Consider the following 19,035-nt stretch of genomic DNA (forward strand, 5'->3'; position numbering starts at 1 on the left):
TATGGCTTCTTTAGTATTTTTACAGGATGCGGGGAACAAGTCTCTTCATCATGTAATGGTTCATGATGTAGCCAGCCAATCAGGGAGCTTCAGGTCCGCAGACCCAACTGTGGGTTTACGTATCCGAAATGGATGGGCAAAAAAGCACCCTCATCCAATCGGATCCAATATATTTTTACATTTGGGTCCATGAGTCCAGATGCACGGACCATTCATGGGCTAAAGGTCCAGCTAGCTCGATCTTAAATGACTAGTGGCTTAATTTGAGGACCACAAAAAAACACTGCATGAAACTAGCCAGGCCAATCCCAAAAAGTTTTGTGCAGATTCATTAAACTGTGCCAAAGTTATTATATGTATATATATAATTATATTACATGGGATTCTGTAATCCCTGTATAAATGGAAGTCTCTAATTTCTTTATAATCAGGAATTTGTGATGCACAAAGTCAGTGATTATGAAGAAGAGACGTCAGAACTCGGCTTTTATAAGTTATTACAGTCGAGTTCTGAGGACACAATGCCTGCTGCCAGCGCCAGCAGCTGATGTGAAAAGAAGGTCAAGTCACGAAGCATAATTGAAGCAGCTGTTTAAAGCAACAAACAGAACTTTGCTTTTATTACTGCTGCTGTATGTTACTAGTTTACTATGAGAAGCAGAGGGAATATGTTTATTAGTTTCCTTAGATAAAGGAAGGGTGGAATCTTTCTGCATGTTTCTACACGTTTCGAGCTACTGCAGCTTTTTGTTTTAAATGGACTTTTATTGAACTGTTTCTAACATCTTTTTGCAACAAATATCTAACAGTTTTTATTTCTACTTTTGCACAAGAGGTTTAAAGTTCATTCTTCATGTTTGCAAACATGTTAGCTGCTGCATATGTAGGAGCTACGCAACAAGGTTTGTGGGAAAGGTGATGGTGTGGCCATGTATTATACGGGATAAAGTACCACCTGGTGCATATAATAAGATTATTGCAAGTCACCTCAGAGTTCCATAACCTTTGTGTATCTGTGTATCTGTCTATCATGAGGTGGTGTGCACTCCAGGAGAACCCTGGAGTGACAACAACATCCCTGGTGGGCCCTGCTGTTGAGGCCGGATACAGACTAGGATTTTTATATCAGGAACTGGAGACAACTGCGTCTTACCCAATGTAACTGTGCAACTAGAAACACAGTTGCCTCTCATGTCTGCTATTCTCAATGAACACCACATCACTTGCATCCGACTATTATGTGTGATTCTGGCCAGTAAATGCTCCCATGACGGGCACTATTTCCAGTTCCTCAGCCTGGAATGGGGACGAACAAGGAACGAGAAGAGCTACTGGCCTATTTGTCTCATGCAGGGTCCCATAACCAGGCCTGTTCCTGCACAGGAAGGATGCAGTCCTGTGTGGAACCAGAGAAGGAGAATGCCGGGAAACATCTGCACCCTGTGTACTCGTACTTTGGGGGTCAGTATCGCTCAGTGGGTTCCATCCAAACCATAATCCTCCCCTCAGAGACTTTCTAAAATCTGCCCATTCGCATTTTGAAGAGGTTACATGTGTTAGTATGCACTCCAAGAGTCCATTTATAGTGAAACACATACCTGGGGTAGCTTCGAACACCACTAAATGTGATTTTGTATTTCCTCTCTCCATTGAGTCTTCATCTGCAGTATTTGTATTCAGTCCTAGGAATGATGGAGGCACAGACTGACCCCGCTCATCAGGACAGAGCAGTTCTGCCTTGCAGTTCTGATGTTGATGCTGTGATTCAGGGTGCAGTGGTTCAAGTATGTAGTTCTGATCTGAACCCTCTGCATCAGTACAGGGAGGTTCTAGCTTGTACTTTTGATCTGAACCATGTGCATCTGCACAGGTCTGTTCTAGCTGGTCATTCTGCTCTGGTTCCTGTGCTTCAGGATGCATAGATTCTAGCTCATAGTTCACGTTTGGATCCTGCGCATAAGAATGTTCCTGCTCCAACCATAGGTGTTGCTGTAGGCACTGGGTTTGTTGTGACCCCAAATTATCAAAGGACAATAGCCCAGACTCTAAGTGTTCGTCTGATGACATCCCATCAGGTGACAGGGGTTGTAGGCTGCGATTCTCCTCGGGTTTTTGGAAATCAAAACACATCAATTCTTCCTCCAAGGGATCATCAGGTCCGTTCCCATCTGGTAGCGTGGTTTGTATACGGTGGTTTTGCTGTGGTTCGTGTCCTTCAGGAAATAGTGGGTGTGGGCAGAGGTCCTGTTGCTGGTCCCAGCTATTAGTAGACAATGGGGATGGTTCTTGCTTCAGGGGCTCATCTGGCTCCCACTCTTCTGGGAACGCCATCTGTACGCTCTGGTCTTGCTGTAGTGTCTGCCCATCAACAAATTCCGAGTGAAGACACAGCTTTGCCTCCTGTGATCTGCATGGAGGATCTGTCTGAGGGCACCGGGATAGAGGACAATCCTGCTGTACTCCATTTCTGTCTGGAAACCCAGGTTGCAAGCACTGGTCCTGCTGTGGGTTATGTTGATCAGGAAACATTGGCTGTAGACAAAGGTTTGGCTCCTCTGGACACCCTTGAACATCAGTTGGCGAGGAGAGCGTACAGTCCTGTTTTGGTGCATGCCCATCAGAGAACACCGGCAGACGACACAAGCTCGGTTCCTCTGACCTGTCCAGTTGAGGTGTCGCAGGAGACTGGCTAACAGCACAATCTCTAATGCTCGCCGAACAGACCATCTCCAAAGACACTGCACCATTATCTAGGTAACCTTGATCCTTTTCTATCCAGATTTTCTTAATCAGCCCAGCGACTCTAGAAGGTACGTCCTCCACAGTATTCATCAAGTTATCCAGTTTGGCTTCCAACTCCTCCAGCATGGATAGAAGGATAATGTGGGGCAGGTTCTCCGAAAGCGGTTCCAGGTCCTGGTCCCTCTGAGCATCATTTCGGGATCTTGAAGTTGAGACGTCATGGAGAGGTAAAGACGGGACTGTGGCTCTTACGGATTCACATGAACACTGTGCTGTCACTTTCTTTCCTGGAGCACGTCTTCTGCCCATTCTGGTAAATTGATGTTCAAGTCTCAAGTGTCTGCAGAGGAGAGGAAAGGAGAAAAGACAACACGTTATCACAGGGCAGTTAGGTCAAAATACTCCTGATCAGAGAAAATTGCGAATTTCTAAAATCTGAAAAAAATGGAATCATAAAAATTTCACAATACCCGCAACATAGTTCATATATTATGAAAGGCATGGATTTGAAATGTGTTTCCAACATTACGTCTGTTCCTTGGTCTGCTCAAATTGTACACTGTGCAACCAGAAAAAGGGAATACTGTAACAGCCTTGCAGCAATGAAAGGTTTATAATACCCTGGCAGACAAGACTGCGCTATCATCCTCACTTGCACTGTACACCTCTCTTTTGCAGTATTCAGGTCAGTGACTGAAGCACACGCCAACATACCAAACCTCTACAGGATCTACAAAACGCGTGTTATGTCATTGCATATATAGAGAGCATGTTCAACCTGGGGTTTCTTGGAACTGAATCAGAAATACATAAAAGAGGAGAAAACGAACCATAACGGGGAAGAATCTAGTCTGAATAGGCTTGTGGGCTGTCAGATTTCTGGATGAAAGGAACTTGTAACAAAGCTGCGTCCACCTGATCTGATCCTCTGTAAGTTTGCAATAGCAAGTAAATTCAAGTGAGGAGATCTCTGCTTTTGCACGGGTGTATGCATTTCCACCTGGTTTGCAATGAAATGAGGGGCTAGACCTCTCACCCCTTTAGGGCTGAGGCAGAGGGTCTCGGAGTGGATTTGTTGTTTCAATATAGGTGTGGCGCGTGCCCACCTCTGAAGATGATGTAGTACACAAGCTGCGTCGCTGTGAATTATTTGCAGTCTATGAATGGTTATACTGGGTATTCTTACATATACTCTGTTGGCTCTAGATAGGACTGCGGCCACCGCTATTGATTTTCTTGTCTAAAGGGGGAGGAGTGGGGTTAGTTTCTAAAGTAGTTTCAGCACAAATCTGCATTTAGATCCTACTGCTCCAGCAGCTGGTTCTTGCTAAGATTACTATTGATTATCACTCAGAGGCTTTTAGCTGTGGGTTTAGGCTCCGGTAACAATCTCATTTTTGTTGGAGGGTAAAGTTGGCTCCAAACGTTGGTCTTATTCTTTCAAATTACAATCTCAGTTTGGTCAATATTCAGTTTTAGCTGATTCAACCTCATCAAGTAATCATCAAATTGAATCATATTTTGAGACTGGAGAGGTGAGGCTGACATTCCATTGATAATAATTATCTGAGAGCTGGTGTATTTATAAAGCCTGGAACCTCTTGAAGACAGTTCTCTGGCCAATAGTTTTTGCAGGTTAAGGGAGCAGAGATATTGCCCTATAATTCTTTGTTTTATCCGGGACTTCTCCCTGGTTTTTCAGTATCGTGAGCTCTACAACATTATGAAACGCGCTTGGAGCGACAGCTTGACCTGCGAATTGATGAAAACGCTCTGCAGGGGACTGCTCAAGGCCTCGCTTTTCGACGGAGACGCAGCTCCCTCAGCGCCCAGATATCCTTGGGGTACACTTTATAAATGCTGATTGATTGATTGATGAGGTCAGAGATTCTATGACTGCTGGAGGGCAAGGGTCAGTTGGTGACCCGAATTTGACCTTGATCATAAATACATGAAGCCTGTTTATTTCTTCAAACAAGGATAAGGAGAGTAGAGTTATTTTCAGACTCAACTTCAGAATTATTGCTTCTGTATTTGTTTATACTATCTTTAAAGAATGTTTTTGTTAAGTATTTAGATTGTCACAGAATGCCTCAATAGGAGTCCGGGAAGTTCCCATTTCATCCGGGGGCAACTAATCATTCAGGATATCAAAAAACAATTTTCATTTGCTGCTAAGATTTTTTTTGCCTATTAAGAGGACTTTGCATGGAACGGGTTTGCCTTTCTATTCCTCAAGCTCAATTTAAAATGTGATTTTGCTCTCTTCATCATCCCTTTCCCGCCAGTGTTGACGCAATGCAGGTTTTGCCTCCTTTAACTCTGGCGCGGTTTATAACACGCTGTTGGATTTGAGGGGTGTGAGTCACTAGCATGTCTGAGCCACAGAGTGGATTATTGACTTTGGAGAGAATGTCTTCAATTGATGGGAAGAGGGGGGAGGGGTTTGAAAGTGTTGTTAACACTGGCTCTGTGTTAATGTATCGCCATGTGTGTATGGTTTCACTTCCTGCTTGTGGATAAAGTTTAAAAAATCTACCGGAATACAACGCTGATCAAATACTGATTGGACCGTATGCAAGGAAGGATGATTATATTCAGTCAATTCGAATTACACGCCCAGATCAGATCTAAGGGATTTCATTTTTTGTGATGTGTTGGTGTAAATTCAACATCATTAATTCAGCATATTCATTAACTTTAGGGACCTAGTTGTCGTCATCAATTCGAAACTTGAAAAAGGAAAGCAGATCTACCCCCTCAGTTTGAGTAATTTGTAAAAGAGAAGTGTGAATCCACTGGTGAATAATTGCTGCTATCTCACCTCTTTCTCTGAGCTCGTTCTCTTTTGGTTATCTTCAGGTATGGCTTCTGAAGATCTGGAGTAGATTCCTCTGACAACCAGGTTTCAGTTAAGAACAGGATATCTGGTTCAGAAGATTCTAATAATTTGAGTATTTCCACTGTATCTTTGACTAGGGAGGGTGGGTTTAGTAAAGCCGCTTTTAACGACTCCTCAATCTGAGGATGTAGAAGAGTTTTATTGTTTGTTGGCCCGCAGTGAGTGATGTTGAGTGCCAGATTACCCTATATGTGTGGCTAGCATACATGTCATTTGCTTCTAAAGTTGAGACAAGCATGGGGGGCATACTAAAATGTGTACCTGAAAGACTTTAGATCTTATGAAGAATATGAGAAATATTGAGTATACTACCTGACTTCTGGTCCCAGCGGTGGCGGCCAGGTGTGCCTGGCAGCAGACAGGCTTGTCTTTGGCAAAATGCTTGCAGCATACACGCAAAATGTTCTGTAACAAACATGCACACAAAATAAATTGCTCTTTAAAAAGTCCATTCAATTGTCTACTCATAGATGTGACACAAACTCCAACTCTCCCTCGTACAGCCTCACACCTCATTTATAAATGGATTAATGTAACAAACCAGATATCTCTTAACCACATCTTCAATGCTGCACAATTACACTGGCATTGTGCTCTGCTGTGCACACACACACATTTGAAACACAATTGATCTCCAGGCACAAAGACCTACACACTGGAAAGAAGTAATCAGATGGATCAGTCGCTTACACGCTCATATATAATGTATCCACCCAAGATGACCAATCACAAACAAACACATACACACTGTCTCGTGCACACAAATCACTTCCATACATTTTGTAGTGAAAGGTTAGACTTCGTCCAAGCCATTCACGGGCATCACCTACTCCCAGAGACCTACACACAGGGCGGGAACAGATCTGCACAATCACATGTAACACCTCAAATAATCACGGCTCACTCTCGACCACAAAGTCCTTGCAGTCTCTTCAACAGCGCTGTGACATCCCAGAGTCTCTGAGGCAACACCCAATGTGGAATGCTGCTGAGGGAGTTGGAAGGTGTCAGTATCTGAGGAGGAAGCAGATCTGTGGGTGGAGCATTCTGTAAGAAATAAACTCCTCCTTTCTATCACCACCATGGACACGCGATACTTCATATATTAGCGACGCGTGTAAATATGGAAACATTTACAAGGCTTCAATATCGCATTGTGAGAGCACTGAGGGTCTGTGAATTTTATGTTAAAAAAAACCTTGAATAAGGTGATAACACAGAGAAACTTTGTCCCTTCTTCAAACACTCCATACATTCAATCAATCAATCAATCAATCAATCAATCAGAGCATTTGTATAGCGCACTACTCACCCGGAGGGTCTCAAGGCGCTGGGGGGGGGGGGGTCCGCTACTGCTCGAATAGCCAGGTCTTGAGCTGCTTCCTGAAGGCGAGGTGGTCCTGGGTCAGGCAGAGGTGGGCCGGAAGGGAGTTCCAAGTCTTGGCGGCCAGGTAGGAGAAGGACCTTCCTCCTGTGGTGGCTCTTCGGATGCGGGGGACGGCGGCGAGGGCGTGGCTGGTCGATCGAAGCTGGCGTGTGGGAGCGTAGAAGTTGAGGCGGCTGTTGAGGTATCCTGGTCCTTGGTTGTGTAAGGCTTTGTGTGCATGGGTGAGGAGCCGGAAGGTGATTCTCTTGTTGACCGGGAGCCAGTGCAGGTCTCTCAGGTGTCCGGAGATGTGGCTGCGGCGGGGGATGTCCAGGATGAGTCGTGCTGAGGTGTTCTGGATCCGCTGGAGTCTCTTCCGGAGTTTGGCGGTGGTTCCGGCGTAGAGGGAGTTGCCGTAGTCCAGACGGCTGGTGACGAGGGCCTGGGTGACCGTCTTCCTGGTCTCGGTGGGGATCCATCGGAAGATCTTGCGTAGCATTCGCAGGATGTGGAAGCACGACGAGGAGACGGCGTTGACTTGTCTGGTCATGGAGAGGGAGGAGTCCAGGATGAAGCCCAGGTTGCGTGCGTGGTCAGTTGGTTTGGGTGCGCTGCCCAGGGCGGGGGGCCACCAGGAGTCATCCCAGGCGGAGGGCGAGGAGCCCAGGATGAGGACTTCCGTCTTGTCTGAGTTCAGTTTCAGGCGGCTGTTCGACATCCATTTGGCTACTTCTGTCATCCCTTCGTGCAGGTTGGCTCTGGCGGTGGCGGGGTCGTTGGTGAGGGAGAGGATCAGCTGGGTGTCGTCGGCATAGGAGATGATGTTCAGGTTGTGCTGGCGTGCGATGGCTGCGAGGGGGCTCATGTAGACGTTGAAGAGTGTTGGGCTGAGCGAGGAGCCTTGAGGGACGCCGCAGATGACTTCGGTGGCCTCCGATCTGAACGGGGGGAGGCGGACTCTCTGTGTCCTTCCGGTGAGGAAGGAGGTGATCCACTCCAGTGCCTTCTCCTGGATTCCGACGTTGCTGAGGCGCTGTACTAGGGTGCGGTGGCAGACAGTGTCGAAGGCCGCGGAGAGGTCCAGGAGGATGAGGGCCGCTGTCGAGCAGGGCTCGGATGTCGTCTGTGGCTGCGATCAGGGCGGTCTCGGTGCTGTGGTTGGCCCGGAAGCCAGACTGCGAGAGGTCGAGGGAGCCGTTCGTCTCGAGGAAGGCGGCCAGTTGCTTGTTGACGGTCTTCTCGATGACTTTGACCGGAAACGGGAGCAGCGAGATGGGGCGGTAATTCTTGAGGTGCATGTGCGCTGCACTTTACAGCACAAACACGACCGGCCCTGCACTTCAGAGCACTAACACAACCTGCCCTGCACTTTACAGCACAAACACAACCTGCCATGCACTTCACAGCACAAACACAACCTGCCCTGCACTTTACAGCACAAACCCAACCTGCCCTGCACTTTATAGCACAAACACAACCTGTGCAGCACTTTACAGCACAAACACAACCTGCCCTGCACTTTACAACACAAACACAACCTGTGCTGCACTTTACAGCACAAGCACAACCTGTGCAACACTTAACAGCACAAACACAAACTCTGGAGTGTTTAAGGATTACTCTATGTATAGGATTTTATACTGTAATGGTGTGTTTCCAGTACGAATCCTATGCTAGACAGCACACACGCCTATGGTGTAAAGGTTTTGTGTGGCCCTAGGTAGATTGTGTACTAGTGCCGGGGCAGTGAGCAGCAGCGTGCTGTATTTCATAAATTTGGCTCAGCGTGGCTCTCTCCCCCTCGTACATCACAGTGCTGCACCTAACTGCTGAACTATGTTGCACTAAAAAATAATAAATCTGCTCCGTAGTGTCCAGGCGTGGTCTGCCCAGCCTCAACCCTCACATTCTCTTGTGCATGCGTGGTCTGCCCAGCCTCAACCCTCACATTATCTTGTGCACGCGCTGGTGTGCCCAGATTTAACCCTCACATTCTCTTGTGCATGTGTGGTCTGCCCAACCTCAACCCTCACATTCTCTTGTACATGCTTGGTGTGCCCAGCCTCAACCCTCACATTCTCGTGTGCATGCTTGGTCTGCCCATCCTTAACCCTCATATTCTCCTGTGCATGCTTGCTCTGCTCAGCCTCAACCCTCACATTCAACTGTGTATGCTTGGTCTACCCAGCCTCACCTCAGAGTTGAGTTCTGTGTGATTACAAGATAAACCACGTCATCTGTAATTCTACGCGCTTGGTCACCAGCACTAATGATTGAATGTGTTTTACACCAAGCGTGTAGAATTACAGATCACGTGGTTTATCTTATAATCACAGTGAACTTTCGCCAGCACTTATTTAGTTGGAAATGACAAGGTGCCGCACATGACGATGCAGAATTAATGCTTTTTGCAATAGCACGTAAAAAAATCAAGAAAAAGTTTAGGTTAACAACAATGACCTAATGTTTAATTTACATATTGCATGATGATTTTAATGCAATGTCTCACGATGTATCTGCCAACATTGACTAAACAAGTCTGTTTTCCCAGCTTCGAGGACGTTCAAACACCTTGAATCTGTTGTCACTGTCTATTACCTAGAGGTGTGTCACGTGATATTGTATAAACACTGTGATTTGCATTGCACTCGTACTCGTGAACAAGGAGGTTGCCTCCCAAACGCACTGAGTGACTTGGCTTAAAATAAAAACACGCTTGTTGGACTGGACCCTTCTGGCAGGTCCACCCCTGAAGTTTTTGCTTGTTATATGTGACCTGGGGATGGTGATTCCCACTCTGAGTGCGTGTAGAGGGGAGAGGCCTGCCCTCCCATAGGGATGCATGGGGAATGTGTGAGTCCCTGATAGTTCCTGATGCGTGGGGGGTACAGGCTCGAGTCTGGTATGTGTGGACTCGTGTGATTGAATGCTGCAAGATGATGTATGCGGCGTGTGTGTGTCTAGAAGGGAAGTGCCACTTCTGGACAGGGGTGTGTGTGTGCAGTAGGTGTGCTGGCGCGTGATTGGCTGAAGTCAGCTGGGGAGCCTGGCTCCAGGAGTCTGTGTGGGTCGGCCCCGGTGGTGAATGGAGAGATTAACATGCTGATGTGAGGGAGGGGCTGTGCCTGTATCCTGTATGAGGCTGGGCTTTCCCCCACAATGCTGGCTCCTCTCCCCTGGGGTGCGTCTGATGACCTGGCCTGCCTGATGAATGGAAGGGGTGGCTGGGGAAAACAAGATACTCCCAAAACCAGCTGCGACTGGTTTCTCCCCCACCCAGCACCTTTAGACAAAGGAATTTCATGTATAAAAAGATTGTTCTGACTTGAATCCTGCCAGGGGCGTGCTGCTGCTTGGGCTCAGGGGAAGGCTTGCCTCCCTGAGCCCTGCCCAGCCCCTGGATTCCTGATGACTGCCTGGAGGACTTCTGGGGGACTTTGCTTAGGACTTTGCTGCAACCACCCGAAGGACTTGGCTGCTCGCTATTACCCTAGCGCCTGAGCGCGCTTTTCATGGACCCTTGGCGCTTGAGAGCACAATCTAGGTGCCTAGCGCTTGTGAGCGCTGTCCTGACCGAGCCGGTGTCCACCCGGCATTTGCCCCGTGCTTAGGAAGGTCCCTGAGCCTCAGCGAGTGCCTACCTCGCTTTATTTCCTTCCTTTATTGCATTACGAGGGAGCCTACTCCTCGTCGATTTACCCTACCGCCGCCGGCCCGGACCCCTCGTGATGCCTGCCCGGGCCGCGCTGGGATTGCCCTCATGACGTTGCCCCAGGCCGCGCCGTGATTGGCTGCCGGCCCGGGATTCCCCTCATGACGTTGCCCCAGGCCGCGCCGTGATTGGCTGCCGGCCCGAGGACTCTGAAGTCCGGCCCCGTCAAACAGAAAGAAGCAGGTAGCGGCGGGAGCCCACTCTGCGCTCCTGCGTTGCCCGAGATGCCGCCGACCCCCCCCCCGGGGCCCCCGAGAGTGAGGGAGACCCCCAGAGAGCGAGAGGAGGCCGGCGAAGCAGAAGAGACAGGCGCATCGACCCGGTGAGTGCAGAGAATGAAAGGGGGCGTCGGGGCACATTGCCGGTGCCCGCCCCTCCCCTACAATACTCCGTCGTGGTGCTGCAGAGGCCCGTGGGGCCCCCTGTAATCTCGAGCCCCCTGAGAGGGACTCCGCCTACCTTTGCCCTGACGAGCCTGCGAGGCTCGGTCACCACCTCTTCGTGGCTGGGCCCTGAGGGCGCCACCTGTGCCCATTGTTCGGAGCCGGCGAGGCTCAGTCCTGTACCGTAATCTCTCGAGCCCTGAGAGGCTCCTCCTTAGCCCATTGTTCTCGTGAGCCTGCGAGGCTCAACCCCTGCACCGTGTTCTCGAGCCAGAGAGGCTCCATCATTACGTATTTGTTCCGAGCCTGCGAGGCTCCACCCAGCATCCTTGTTCTCGAGCCCTAGAGGCCCCATCATGGCGCCTCTATTCCTCCGTGCCAGCGAGGCTCCCACAATGCCCCTCAGCTGCCCAGCACTTCGAGGGCAGCTGCCACGTGTAGGTTTATGACGGGCTACCTGCAGCCTGTCCTGACATTGAGACATTAGGGGGTCCTAGCCCCAGAAAGGCCAGCTGGCCTGTGGGATGTTATTGGCTAATGTTTATGTGATCCCTGAGAGTATTCTGTGTTGCACCTCTAGAAGTGCTCCTGTTACGTGATGTGCTGTGTCGTTCCTTCCCTCCTGAATATCCGATGTCCCATGTATGTTGTTCCTGGTTAGAGTGAGTTCTACTGCTAGTTCCCTGAAGCTCCTGGTTGTTATGGGTTCTAGTGCTAGTTCTAGTAAGCTCCCAGTTGTTATGTGTTCTCATGCCAGTTCCATCATGTGCATCTTCCTGGCAGTGGTCCCCTGGCCCTGTCCTGTATATAGTCCCTTGTAAACCCTGCCCGTGCCCCTGGCACCTTGTAAATTGTGTATTTATCCCTAAGTATGTTTTTCAATACAAAGTCTATTTTTCATATATATCTTGTGTGGAGTTCCTTTTGTGGGGGGGCCCGGGAGGTTGTTGCTGGGGGTGTGTGCGCAAATGCTTTACACATGACCTCCGAGATAGGCCTGACTGCTCGTGCCAAGCTACCAAGGGGGTGAGCAGGGGTTGTCTTGGCGGGTGACTTCCCTACCCTAACTAGAAATGGTGATTTCTGCCTGGCCTTGGCGCAAGCCTTGGCCAACCAGGGATCCCATTTCTAACATTGTTGGCTAGCGGTGGGATTTGGACTTGTGTTTGCGCAGTACCACAGCGATAACTGGCCTCACTACAAAACTCTGCAGTTTACATGGTCGCAAAGAAAAGAAACTATTGTTTGAGTTGCTAAAAATATCTGTTTTTGTGGAAAATGTGGTTCTGGTGCACTGTGAGTTGGGTGTCCCTAGCTCGAGAGGGTAGATCATCCCCCTAAGTGCAATGTGGATTCTGGATTCACCAGAAGGGTGGGATCCAGTGGTGGCAGCGAAATTGTGTCCAATGTGTATGGTCCTTGTCCCTTCCCTAGAGTAATGGTACCTGTGCCACGTGGGTCAGGTTGAGGAATCAGGGGCGGTGGAAACTGTCTTACCAGTCCGGGGGAGGGTGTGTGGATGAATGTTGAGGTGTGCTGATTAATGGAGTGTAAGTTCTCTGAGAGAGGGAGTTTGCTGAATGCTTGGGTGTAAGTTCTCTGAAAGGGAGAGCTTGCTGAATAATGGAGTGTAAGTTCTCTGAGAGGGGGAGCTTGCTGAATGAGTGTTAAGTTGTATCCCGGACAAGGAAGACCTGCTGGCTCGGCCGCGGCTTGCCTTGGGGAGAGCTGAACACTGAGACCTGCTGGCGCTGCCGCGGTTCATCTTGCTGAATGTATGTTAAGTTGTATCCCGGACAAGGAAGACCTGCTGGCTCGGCCGCGGCTTGCCTTGGGGAGAGCTGAACACTGAGACCTGCTGGCGCTGCCGCGGCTCATCCTAGTACAAGAAGGAACTCCTGCTGAGGGGGGAGAGAAAGTCTTAGATTTTATTTTCATCTTGTAGAAGTCCTGGTGCGCCAGGCATCTGGCCGTAGGGTACTGCCCGCGGTTGGGGAGCCAGTAGTCGGTGTTTCCGGATCTGGACGTCAGGGCGACTGTAGCCAGTGTCCTGGCCGGTGTGTCTTCTAGGCGTACTCCTGTGGACGCAGGTGGGGCTCATCCCCAAGGGAAGAGACTCTGTGTTTCCCAGAAGGGGTGGTACGGGCCTAGCAGGGATCCTTAGGGTTCTTGGCTGAGTGTCGCAGTACTGCCCTGAGAGCAGGTGGGGCCCACCTTAAGTGGAAGGACCCTGTTCTACATGGGATGGTGCGGAACTGGAAGGGGGTCAGAGGGAGTCTGACCCCTGGGCATCCGGTGAACTTAGTTCCCAGGTGGTAGACCAGTGGAGGGAGGAAGTTCCGAAACTGGTAGGAGAGCGTGTTCTGAGGGTGCTTCTCCTGGGAGAGCGCGGAACCTCAGAAGTAGAGGTAGGGTGGGGCATTCTTGCCCGTGACCTCTGGCAAGCCTGAGGGTGCGGACCCTACGTGGAAGAGAACTACTTGTGGGACACCCCCGCGCCGCACGGCCACCAGCTGCTGCGTGTGCCCCATTGCCTTGTCCTCTGCCTCGCTGCCTGCCTCGCTGCCGGCTGACTCCGCTGCTGTTTGTTTTTGTTTTGTTTTGACCTTCATTTGTGCCTGTTTATTCTTACTTTTGTGCCTGTGTTAGCGTTCTGACCTTCATTTGTGCCTTGTATTGTTATTGGTATTTGTTGCCCGTGTTAGCGTTTTCCTTCCTGTTTTCCCGCCTATCTCGCCGCCCTCCGTCTTCCCTCCCCGCTCCCCGCTTCCCGCCACCACCGCTGACCCCGCCCCTTTTTTCCTTCTGTTCCCTCCCCGCTCCCGCCTCCCAGCTGCTCCGCCCACCCGCGCACTTGGCCTTATATGGCGACCGTGCGAACGCGCAGCGGGCGCGCCGATTGTGCGCCGAAGGTGCGCCAAAGGTAAGCCCGTCTGCGCCCGTCCGCGACCGGATCGCGACCAGCGCCAGGACCCCTGGCCCACGAAGACCCCGTCCGACCCGCCTGACGTACTCCGCCGCCACCCTCATCGCACTCAACACCGGCCGACTGCCAGAATGCCACCAAGCCACCCCACGACGCACCCACGGACCGTTCAGCTGCCACGCCTGCAAGTTCACCTGCATCCGGACCTGCCTCGCACCAGCTCCCGCCAAGTCGAACACCAGCAGCACCCACCTCAAGTGCATCCTGCTCAACACCCGCTCCGTCCACAGACACGCCATCGAACTCTGGAACCTCCTAGACACCACAGCCCCTGACGTTGCCTTCCTCACGGAGACCTGGATGAACGCCTCTTCAGCCCCCGACATCGCCATCGCCATCCCAGAGGGCTACAAGATCGTCCGGAGGGACCGCAACGCCAACCAGATGGGAGGAGGCATCGCCATCATCCACAGGAACACCATCCGTCTCACGACCAGCACCGACAACACTCTGACCAGCGCCGAACACCTGCATTTCCAGATCCACACCAACCCGAACACCACCCTTAGAGGCACCCTGATCTACCGACCTCCGGGACCACGCACACAATTCAGCGAGGACATCACCGACTTCGTCAGCCCGCATGCCCTCCCCTCCGATGACTACATCCTCCTGGGGGACCTCAACTTCCATCTGGAGAACAACAACGACCGCAACACCAGCACCCTGCTCGACAACCTCGCCAATCTTGGACTCAAGCAGCTGGTGTCCACCCCCACCCACCTCGCCGGACACACACTCGACGCCGTCTTCTCATCCAGCAAAGACGTCGCCTTCAGCCACGCCACAGAACTCCACTGGACGGACCACAGCTGCGTCCACTTCGCCTTCAAGAGAACGACGACCCACCACCACCAGCAACAGGCCGCCCGCAGAAGCTGGAACAAGATCACAGCAGACCAGCTCGCCACCTCCCTGAGCCAGCACCCTCCTGCCAGCTCAGCGAACCCCAGCCAGGCCGCCGACAACCTCACGAAGTGGATCAGCATCTGCGCGGACGAGCTCGCCCCGCTGAGGACCCCGCCCAGCAGACCCGGCAGCAAGAAAGCCCCATGGTTCACCGACGAACTCAAGAGCTCCAAGAAGAACTGCCGAGCCCTCGAGAAAGTCTGGAGAAGGGAACCTACACCGGACAACAGGACCACCCTCAAACTGGCCACTCGGAAGCACCACCAGCTGATCCGCGCCGCCAAGAAAACTGCATTCAAGGACCGGCTGGACAACAACGCACACAACAGCAAGGAACTCTTCAACATCGTGAAAGAGCTATCCAACCCCAGCGCAAGAAACAACGACATCACCCCATCGCAAGACCTCTGCGACTCCCTCGCTTCTTACTTCCACAACAAGATCGCGGACATACACAACAGCTTCAACAAACAACCAACGCACACCATGACCAAACAACCACCCCCCACCACCACCCTCCACGCCTGGACCCCGATCAGCACCGAAGACACCATCCGCACGATGAACTCCATCCACTCCGGATCACCGACCGACCCCTGCCCTCACCACGTCTTCAACAAGGCCGACGCTGTCATCGCACCCCACCTGCGAGACATCATCAACACATCCTTCGACACCGCCACCTTCCCTGAGAGCTGGAAGCACGCCGAACTCAGCGCTCTACTCAAGAAACCAACAGCGGACCCCACCGAACTCAAGAACTACCGCCCCATCTCGCTCCTCCCGTTTCCAGCCAAAGTCATCGAGAAGACCGTCAACAAGCAGATGGCCGCCTTCCTCGAGACGAATGGATCCCTCGACCCCTCACAGTCCGGCTTCCGAGCCAATCACAGCACCGAGACCGCCCTCATCGCCGCCACCGATGACATCCGAGCCCTGATGGACAACGGAGAAACAGCGGCCCTCATCCTCCTAGACCTCTCCGCGGCATTCGACACTGTCTGCCACCGCACCCTAGTACAGCGCCTCAGCAACGTCGGAATCCAGGACAAGGCGCTGGAATGGATCATCTCCTTCCTCGACGGAAGAACACAGAGAGTCCGCCTACCACCGTACAAGTCAGAGGCCTCCGAAGTCATCTGCGGCGTCCCTCAAGGATCCTCTCTGAGCCCCACCCTCTTCAACGTCTACATGAGCCCCCTCGCGGCCATCGCAAGCCAACACAACCTCAGCATAATCTCCTACGCCGACGACACCCAGCTGATCCTCTCCCTGACCAACGACCCCGCCACCGCCAGAGCCAGCCTACACGAAGGGATGAAAGAGGTAGCCGAGTGGATGACGACCAGCCGCCTGAAACTGAACTCGGACAAGACGGAGGTCCTCATCCTGGGCTCCTCACCCTCCGCCTGGGACGACTCCTGGTGGCCTCCCGCCCTGGGCACCGCACCCAAACCGACAGACCATGCACGCAACCTGGGCTTCATCCTGGACTCCTCCCTCTCCATAACCAGGCAAGTCAACAACGTCTCCTCGGCGTGCTTCAACATCCTACGCATGCTACGGAAGATCTTCTGGTGGATCCCCACCGAGACCAGGAAGACCGTCACCCAGGCCCTCGTCACTAGCCGACTGGACTACGGCAACGCCCTCTACGCCGGTACCACCGCCAAGCTCCAGAAGAGAATCCAGCGGATCCAGAACGCCTCAGCCAGACTCATCCTCGACATCCCACGACACAGCCACATCTCCGGACATCTGAGAGACCTTCACTGGCTCCCCGTCAACAAAAGAATCACCTTCCGCCTCCTCACCCACGCACACAAAGCCCTACACGACCAAGGCCCGAGCTACCTCAACAGCCGGATCAACTTCTACGCTCCCAAACGCCACCTCCGTTCAGCCAACCACGCCCTCGCCGCCGTCCCCCGCATCCGAAGAGCAACTACAGGAGGAAGGTCCTTCTCCTACCTGGCCGCCAAGACCTGGAACTCCCTCCCGACCGACCTGCGCCTGACCCAAGACCACCTCTCCTTCAGGAAGAAGCTGAAGACCTGGCTGTTCGAGCAGTAGCGGCACCCCCCCCCCCCTCCCCCAAGCGCCTTGAGACCCTACGGGTATGTAGCGCGCTCTATAAGTGTCATTGATTGATTGATTGAAAGTGGAACTACATGAAGAAAGGGAGTGGAGAATGGCTGTCGTGGGCCAGGGGTTACCACCCCCCACTCCGGGTTGGCATGGACCAGTGGTTTCTGGGTGGCCTAGGGCCTGGTCCTAGCCGTGGTCAACTAAGGAGTACCAGTGGGGTAGCCTGGTTGGGCCTATGTTTTTTTTTAAGTCTGTGTGTGACTATAAGATCAACGTGGCGTAGAACTGGAGGGTGTCCCTGCAGTGCGGGCCCGCATCTATGTTTTATCGCCCAAAGCAGGGAAGTCCATCACGGTGGTGATTGGCCTACCCGGCGTTTTGGCTGGAAGGGGGCTGTGTTGGACTGGGCCCTTATGGCAGGTCCACCCCTGAAGTTTTTGCTTGTTATATGTGACCTGGGGATGGTGATTCCCACTCTGAGTGCGTGTAGAGGGGAGAGGCCTGCCCTCCCATAGGAATGCATAGGGAATGTGTGAGTCCCTGATAGTTCCTGATGCGTGGGGGGTACAGGCTCGAGTCTGGTATGTGTGGGCTCGTGTGATTGAATGCTGCAAGATGATGTATGCGGCGTGTGTGTCTAGAAGGGAAGTGCCACTTCTAGACAGGGGTGTGTGTGTGCAGTAGGTGTGCTGGCGCGTGATTGGCTGAAGTCGGCTGGGGAGCCTGGCTCCAGGAGTCTGTGTGTGTCTGCCCCGGTGGTGAATGGAGAGATTAACATGCTGATGTGAGGGAGGGGCTGTGCCTGTATCCTGTATGGGGCTGGGCTTTCCCCCACAATGCTGGTCCTCCCCCCTGGGGTGCGTCTGATCACCTGGCCCGCCTGATGAATGGAAGGGGTGGCTGGGGAAAACAAGATACTCCCAAAACCAGCTGCGACTGATTTCTCCCCCACCCAGCACCTTTAGACAAAGGAATTTCATGTATAAAAAGAGGCTGGGACCTCTTATAAGATGTTCTTGTTCTGACTTGAATCCTGCCAGGGGTGTGCTGCTGCTTGGGCTCAGGGGAAGGCTTGCCTCCCTGAGCCCTGCCCAGCCCCTGGATAACTGATGACTGCCTGGAGGACTTCTGGGAGACTTTGCTTGGGACTTTGCTGCAACCCCCGAAGGACTTGGCTGCTCACTATTACCCTAGCGCCTGAGAGCGCTTTTCATGGACCCTTGGCGCTTGAGAGCACGATCTAGGTGCCTAGCGCTTGTGAGCGCTGTCCTGACCGAGCCGGTGCCCACCCGGCATTTGCCCCGTGCTTAGCAAGGTCCCTGAGCCTCAGCGAGTGCCTTCCTCGCTTTATTTCCTTCCTTTATTGCATTACGAGGGAGCCTACTCCTCGTCGATTTCCCCTACCGCCGCTGGCCCGGACCCCTCGTGATGCCTGCCCGGGCCGCGCTGGGATTGGTTTCCGGCCCGGGATTCCCCTCATGACGTTGCCCCAGGCCGCGCCGTGATTGGCTGCCGGCCCGGGATTCCCCTCATGACGTTGCCCCAGGCCGCGCCGTCATTGGCTGCCGGCCCGAGGACTCTGAAGTCCGGCCCCGTCAAACAGAAAGAAGCAGGTAGCGGCGGGAGCCCACTCTGCGCTCCTGCGTTGCCCGAGATGCCGCCGACCCCCCCCCCCCCCCAGGGCCCCCGAGAGTGAGGGAGAGCTCCAGAGAGCGAGAGGAGGCCGGCGAAGCAGAAGAGACAGGCGCATCGACCCGGTGAGTGCCGAGAATGGAAGGGGGCGTTGGGGCACATTGCCGGTGCCCGCCCCTCCCCTCCAATACTCCGTCGTGGTGCTGCAGAGGCCCGTGGGGCCCCCTGTAATCTCGAGCCCCCTGAGAGGGACTCCGCCTACCTTTGCCCTGACGAGCCTGCGAGGCTCGGTCCCTGCCTCTTCGTGGTTGGGCC

The 19,035-nt window shown here is 52.6% G+C and overlaps 1 protein-coding gene across 1 annotated transcript in view; it reads right to left on the minus strand.

Annotated features, from left to right (window-relative positions):
- LOC144767420 (uncharacterized) overlaps nucleotides 1-19,035 on the minus strand; it is a 76,692-nt gene that overhangs the window by 51,023 nt on the left and 6,634 nt on the right. The window contains exon 2 of the mRNA XM_078650863.1: nucleotides 1,599-3,082. Coding sequence (XP_078506989.1) covers nucleotides 1,599-3,051 — 1,453 coding nt within the window. The 5' untranslated portion in view covers nucleotides 3,052-3,082. The remainder of the gene's footprint in view (nucleotides 1-1,598; nucleotides 3,083-19,035) is intronic.

This window comes from Lissotriton helveticus, chromosome 1_1 (assembly GCF_964261635.1).
Source record: "Lissotriton helveticus chromosome 1_1, aLisHel1.1, whole genome shotgun sequence".
NCBI lineage: Eukaryota > Metazoa > Chordata > Amphibia > Caudata > Salamandridae > Lissotriton > Lissotriton helveticus.